The sequence below is a fragment of the Clavelina lepadiformis genome, chromosome 5 (genome assembly GCF_947623445.1).
Source record: "Clavelina lepadiformis chromosome 5, kaClaLepa1.1, whole genome shotgun sequence".
NCBI classification, from domain to species: Eukaryota; Metazoa; Chordata; class Ascidiacea; order Aplousobranchia; family Clavelinidae; genus Clavelina; species Clavelina lepadiformis.
This window is the reverse complement of record NC_135244.1, coordinates 20,052,126-20,058,188: the sequence shown is the minus strand read 5'-3', so window position 1 is coordinate 20,058,188 and position 6,063 is coordinate 20,052,126. Positions and strand designations below refer to the sequence as shown.

Genomic DNA, 6,063 nt, shown 5'->3' with positions numbered 1-6,063 from the left:
ATAAAATTCTCTCTCTCAAATACATTAGTAGCCCACATCCATTCGTTTATTAGCTTTCTCCTAGTAGATAAACCACGTTTTAAAACAGTAAGCCTACAATAGCTGATTTGTCCACAACAACACTCCTGCATTGATTTAATTCTGACTCTCATCATTCTCATGTCCGATGCGAAGTTAAATTTCTTTTATGTTGTCGAACTAAATAGACATCTTAACGATACAAAAATCTCACCCAGGGTAAATTTCACTCTCTAGATAAAAGCGTTTCATGAAACAAACGCAGACGATTGAGGAAGGGATACCACTGTTGTAATGAAATTGCCAACTTAACACATGAATACAAATAAATAACTCCAGGCATAAACGCACTAAATTCAAGAAAAAGAAAAGAAATCATGTCATACTAAGTATTTTATCAATAAAGATATTAACACAGCAGCAACTGGAAATGCTATTAAAAAACAATTAAAACTTTATAATCAAACACATAATAGAGCTTAGAACAATATCATAGCTTCAAAACCTAGTAATACAGATTGCAAAAACGAAGCAAATAGGAACGAGTTTTTTCATCTTTCATTTGCATACAGCCCCTCAAATAGATTCAGTCTAGTTCAGTTTCTAGATCTACATCATCCAAGTCAGAACCTGAAATACAAAAATTTTATTCAAAGTAAGCGTGACACTACAAAGCAACAATAAAAACTTTTGAAATATAGAAATACTTTTTGCTGTCTCCGAATCTTTTTTCTTTTTGATTTCCGATTGTATAATATCATTTGATCCGTTCTGAAACAAAACGTAAAGCCTAGAATTAAACGAATCACTAAAAACTAAAATCACCAAAAATGAAATCAAATATGTAAGAAGAAAACATATTTGTAAAGCCATACTTTGGATTCATCTGTTATATCTTCAATAAGCAATCTTCTAAATTCATCTTTATTAGGCTTGGGTTCCATGAAATTATCCTCCAAAACCTCTATTTTCGGTCGATATAGGGGCTGCAGCATGCATAGAAAAAACTCTTGCATTTACAAAAAATTGATTCATTATTTTTAAGAGAAATATTTTTTTAAATTCTGCGCTTGCAGCATTAACTGAAACTCGAATGAGCTTGAACAATATAATCACACGATCACCAAGTTATTTTGCTCGGAGAAGTCTTCCAATTCGGTGACATCAACATCTTCAAGGTCCGGCAAATCGTCAAGATTAAACTTCGCCTCAGATTTCTGGATTTCGATCACTTCTGGATCGCCGTCTAATCAAAATGCAGAAGAAAATTATACAAACACATAATAATTGACGTAATAAAGAACTAATTCAATGCGGCTTTGCTGTAGATTAGACGTACTGCTAATAACAACTGGAAAGTACGGTTGTCGTTAGATCTACTGTAAGTTACTACTTTCTACCTGTTTCACTTCTGTCTTTCAAAAGGTTCGTTTTAGGAGTTGTTAAGGAAGTTTTGTCTTCAATATTCGCACTCTGTAAGTCATCAATAACATCGACGTTATTTTCACTGTTTGTCATGTCTTCGTCGATGACAACATTTTCACTAGTTTCTTGGGTTGGTATTGTCGCCCTTGTTTCTCCCGGTGCGGTGTCATCAAACATGGGGACTGGCGTCACATCTGACGTCACTGTGAAATGATTTAAATTTGGTTAATTGTTGAATCATTATAATAACGATTATAGCTTGATTATTATTATTTATGACTGAAATTTGAACAACATTGATTAAAATATGAAGTACAAAGTGCAAAGGGTTCGTTTTAAGCAGCTTACATTCTATCCCTTGCTCCTGTCTCTTTGCTTCTGCTTCCTTTCTTATATTGTGCAGGTAGTCAATGCTCGCCTGCATATAATATTTTGAAATCCAGGGAAAAAATCATACGACGTAAGTTTAAACACAGCTGTGCTCTAAACTCTTAAGCACTGATGTTGGTGGTAAAAAATATTCGTGGATGAATGATTTAGAAAAAAAATAATAACTAAAACGTAAATAAAATCCGTAACTCCTTCAAGCACTATGGTTGAATTTATTGGTAAATAACCTGAATCTTAGCGCGTTCTTTGTTGACCCATCTCTGCCGTTCGGCTTTCTCAGCCTCGTGGCCACCTTCGTCCCAAGCCTCGGCGCATGCCCGATCTCGGGGAAACACCGGCCTGAAAAATGTCATGATATGTGAAACATAATTCCCTTCAAAGTTGTATTCCACTTTGCTTGTTTAAATATATTTATTGTAGTATGCAATGCTTCATCCTAAATTCTAACATATGTGGACCTGATTTAAATTTAAATCCATTTACAAGCAACCGGCTAACCAAGCATATAAACTCTATCAAGAACTGAGACAACATTGCTTTATGGCTTAATAAAGGAAATCGTTTATTTATTGACACGTAAATGATGAAATTGGGTTAATCAATAAATAGCTTACCGGTCATCCAGATAAGTTAGGTTCTTCAATCTAACTGTTAACTTTTTGCGATAAAAACGTATTTTCTTTATGACTGGATTTCCCATCAGATTTAAGACCCTCTGTTAAACAAATACATTACTTGAAGAAATATGTCAGTTCGAGTCCTTGGTTTCAATTGACATGAGACTTATTCACTATGAAGTGCAAAGACACACACATACTCTCGTCTTACTCTAAGCTCATGACTTTTCATACAACCTTCGAGTACACGACACGAATTTAGAAAAAAGCACAGAGGTGCATCGAAGTCTACACGAAAAATCCAGCATTGTAGTGAAAAAGTGATTCTTATCCAAATATTTAAAACATTTCAAATTTAGCAAAAGCTTTTAAAGCACGGTTATTGGTAAAATACTTAAACATCCCGTACCAAATTGGGCATGGCTTCAAACACGTCAATAACATCTGGATCTTCGATATGGTTATGAGAGAGATCTAGAACAGAGATAGCCTCACATTCCACTAGGTGCTGTAACGCCTCCTTGGAGGAAATGTGGTTATGTGCCAATTGCAAACTCTCCAGCCTTGGAAGACAAGCTGTAGCAAAACATGAGTTAACTAATTAACAGGTTGAACATGTTACAAAAATACACCAGCATTAAAACAGTGTGTTACAATAAATCATCACATGTTGTTGAGTAGTTAGCAACAACTGGAAAAATACTAGGTGACTGACAGCGATCTGCAATTTCCACTTACACAGATTTTCAATTTTTGTTAGCTGGTTATTGGATATGTTCAGAACGCGAAGATCCTCCAATTTCTCAAGGTTTTCAATTTTATCGAATAAATTTTGTTGCAAGTAGAGGCACCTGCCAAAGAAACAAAAAATCATCTTTTCATTCATGATATTTTGCACAATTTTTATTTTTTTGCACAACATATTTAATCCTTACCTAAGATTAACCAACTTGTCAAGATTTTCCATTTTCCTCAAGCCGTTTACTTCCAGCCAAAGACATTTGAGTCCCGTGTATTCGTCAAGGTTCTCGATTCTCCACCACCCTAAGTCACAAATTATCATCACTTACTAAAGAAGTATCTCGTTATTATAGTTTGAAGTTTGTGTTCATTTGCTACCATTACTTTTTCTTGCATCACTGCGAAGTAAAATTTTATGAATTTTTTTACCTTTGTAGTGCAAGTACAAGTTGTCATTTAAATATGGCGTGGAATAAAGTTTGTGTTTTTTGCATATCTTCTTCAGTGAGTCTTTGGTCATTCTAAATGCAATTCATTGTTACTTTGAAGTAATTCAAGAACAAAACGTCTAACCTAAATTCAGCTGATTTGTAACTGTTACTAGTAGCACTCGGTTCAATCAAGGTTCATTCAAATCAAGCTCTAAAGGTTTACTCAGTACAGTGATAGGTTAAATAAAAGTTTAAAGAAGAATGCAGATGAAAAACGTTACACTTCTTTAACAATGTCAGTTGAAGAACTAATTAAACAGTAAAAATAAATGATTCAAGTTACCGAGGATATTTTGCCATTTCTTTTTCCTCTTTCTCTCTGTTTGCTCTCTCTTCTGGAGTCTCTGCTTGTTCAATGTCTTCGCTAACAACTGGTTCAAGACTTTCACTAGAAATGATGTAATCCATTACATTCAGAATGGATAATTGTATCAATGACATCCTGGAGAAAACTTTTGTGAGCTTACCTAGCAGATTCATCCAATCTTGGTGAGTTTTCGACACTTTCCTGTTTGACTTCGCTAAGTTCCATGTACATAGGTTCATTTTCTGCTTTAAACAAAGAAATCAGCAAAAATTGCGTTGTAATAAACCCAGCAAGTATTTCAGTAAACAGCAGGTAAATTTTAATATTAAATGAGACGATTGTTTCAATTATCAATTATTTGAATTCAATTGTCAGTTAAATAATATAGACTAACGTTTGTTAGCGTGTCCTGGTAGTTCAAAAGTAACTTTTTTCTCAGGAATAATTTCCTTCTCTGGTGCGGGGGATGTTTTTGGTAAAGCCGATTTAGTCTGGCCTGGAGTGGTAGCAACATATGAGGTCTATATAAGTTCAAAAAGACATTATAAAAAAATAATCACTCCCGTTGATTCTTGAAAGAATCGAGAAACACAATAAATATTATAAGTCATCAGTTCTTTAGACATACACTAAGTTTAGCCCTTTCATTCATATCATGGACCAAATCCTCCATAGTTCGACCTTCCGATTCTTTTTTCATGTCTTCTGAACCAAAAAGAGCAAACTTTTAATGAAAACCGACAAAATAAACTGCAGCTGTGGCTGATTTTAGATGACATCATATTTAGTCTTACCCACTCTCCTTTTGTGCACACTTTTGACATCTGCTGCCAATTTCCAACCTGGGTAAAGACTTTCCAGTTTTTCCATGTCAATGGATGATTTGGGAACTAATAACAAGAGAAATATCGAAATATAAAAATGACATATACCTTCGTTAGGCAAAAATAGTGTAATTTAAAATCGCTCAAACACTCACGCAAATCCTCTCTGCTTTCTTCAATATCCTGCTTTTCCTGTAAATCATAGAAGATAATTAACATGCTCGCCATTTAAATTCAACTATTAATGTGAAATTTAACCAATTCCTTTCTAATAACCAGTACTATATTAATACTTTTAGTCTATTAGCTTCTGTTAGTCTTTTTATCGGTTTTTCTGCAACGACATTACCTCAACAGTAGACACTGTATCAATGGTGGACAAAGTATCTGTAGTGGTTGACGTGGCATCGGACATCAATTCTTCTTCGTCTTCACGTTTATTTGAATCAACTATCTCCTCCACAGACAAGCCTTCCATCTCTGTAAAAATGTTTGTCAATTTAGATGGTTATTTTGCCCGTATGCAGATAACAGGATCATAAGACAAGGTTTTAAACAATTTTTTATATGTTCTAATGCATATTTGAGCCACAATGATTGTGACTATGTTTCTAAACGATTTTTCCAATGCAAAGAGCAAGATAACAAAGATGCTGAAAACACAAGATACATGCAAAACTTTCTCCACTGACTTTCAGCATTCTCTTTGGTTGGGAGAAATTCGTCACGGGTTGATGTTGATGTTTGATTTTTTCCGCATTCTGACACCTCTTGGCACAAAAAGTCTGTCTGCAACTGTAAGCATAATGGTAATTAAACTACAATAACTAATATCCACGTTGTCACATAGTAACCTAAACGATTAAAAGACTCACATTGCTCATAGTATCACCACTTTCTTGACTTGGGACTGATCCCTGTTGGAAATTAGATTGTATGCTGTCATTATCCTGGAAAATAATATACAGTAATGCTATATCAGCTACTACAATTCCATGACCCACATTCAGAAATAAATAAATTGTATTTAATCTAAACACAATGCTCTTATTTTATAAAATTAATGTTACAAGGTTAGATTGACGAATTTTTATGAGGTACGCTCATTACTTGATTTGAAGTGTCCGTTATGTCGGTGACATCTGGTGGCGCTTCATCCGGAAGTTCAACAATTAAAGGCATTTTGTTAAAACCCTATTATCTGGAAAAAGGAAAAATGTCATAATAAATTTTCAAAAATCACAGCAAAA

At 34.3% G+C, this 6,063-nt stretch overlaps 1 protein-coding gene across 6 annotated transcripts; it reads right to left on the bottom strand.

The window, feature by feature from the left end:
• Nucleotides 1-292: 292 nt before the first annotated feature.
• LOC143460409 (dynein axonemal assembly factor 1-like) lies at nucleotides 293-6,057 on the bottom strand. 6 transcript variants are annotated; one of them, XM_076957900.1, is made up of 22 exons: nucleotides 5,924-6,057; nucleotides 5,689-5,763; nucleotides 5,506-5,608; nucleotides 5,163-5,293; nucleotides 4,969-5,005; nucleotides 4,784-4,879; nucleotides 4,618-4,694; nucleotides 4,384-4,510; nucleotides 4,150-4,234; nucleotides 3,966-4,070; nucleotides 3,621-3,712; nucleotides 3,386-3,494; nucleotides 3,189-3,301; nucleotides 2,860-3,026; nucleotides 2,448-2,548; nucleotides 2,061-2,172; nucleotides 1,792-1,861; nucleotides 1,419-1,646; nucleotides 1,143-1,264; nucleotides 894-1,004; nucleotides 718-789; nucleotides 293-649 (listed from the first exon to the last, which is right to left on the bottom strand). In XM_076957900.1, the coding sequence occupies exons 1-22, from the start codon at nucleotides 5,993-5,995 to the stop codon at nucleotides 605-607; spliced, it is 2,250 nt and encodes a 749-aa protein (XP_076814015.1). In that variant the 5' UTR covers nucleotides 5,996-6,057; the 3' UTR covers nucleotides 293-604. The 6 variants fall into 6 exon arrangements, with proteins under 6 accessions (XP_076814015.1, XP_076814020.1, XP_076814018.1 ...); XM_076957905.1 differs by having other exon boundaries at nucleotides 293-648; nucleotides 726-789; XM_076957903.1 differs by having other exon boundaries at nucleotides 3,966-4,064.
• Between the last annotated feature and the right edge of the window lie 6 nt (nucleotides 6,058-6,063).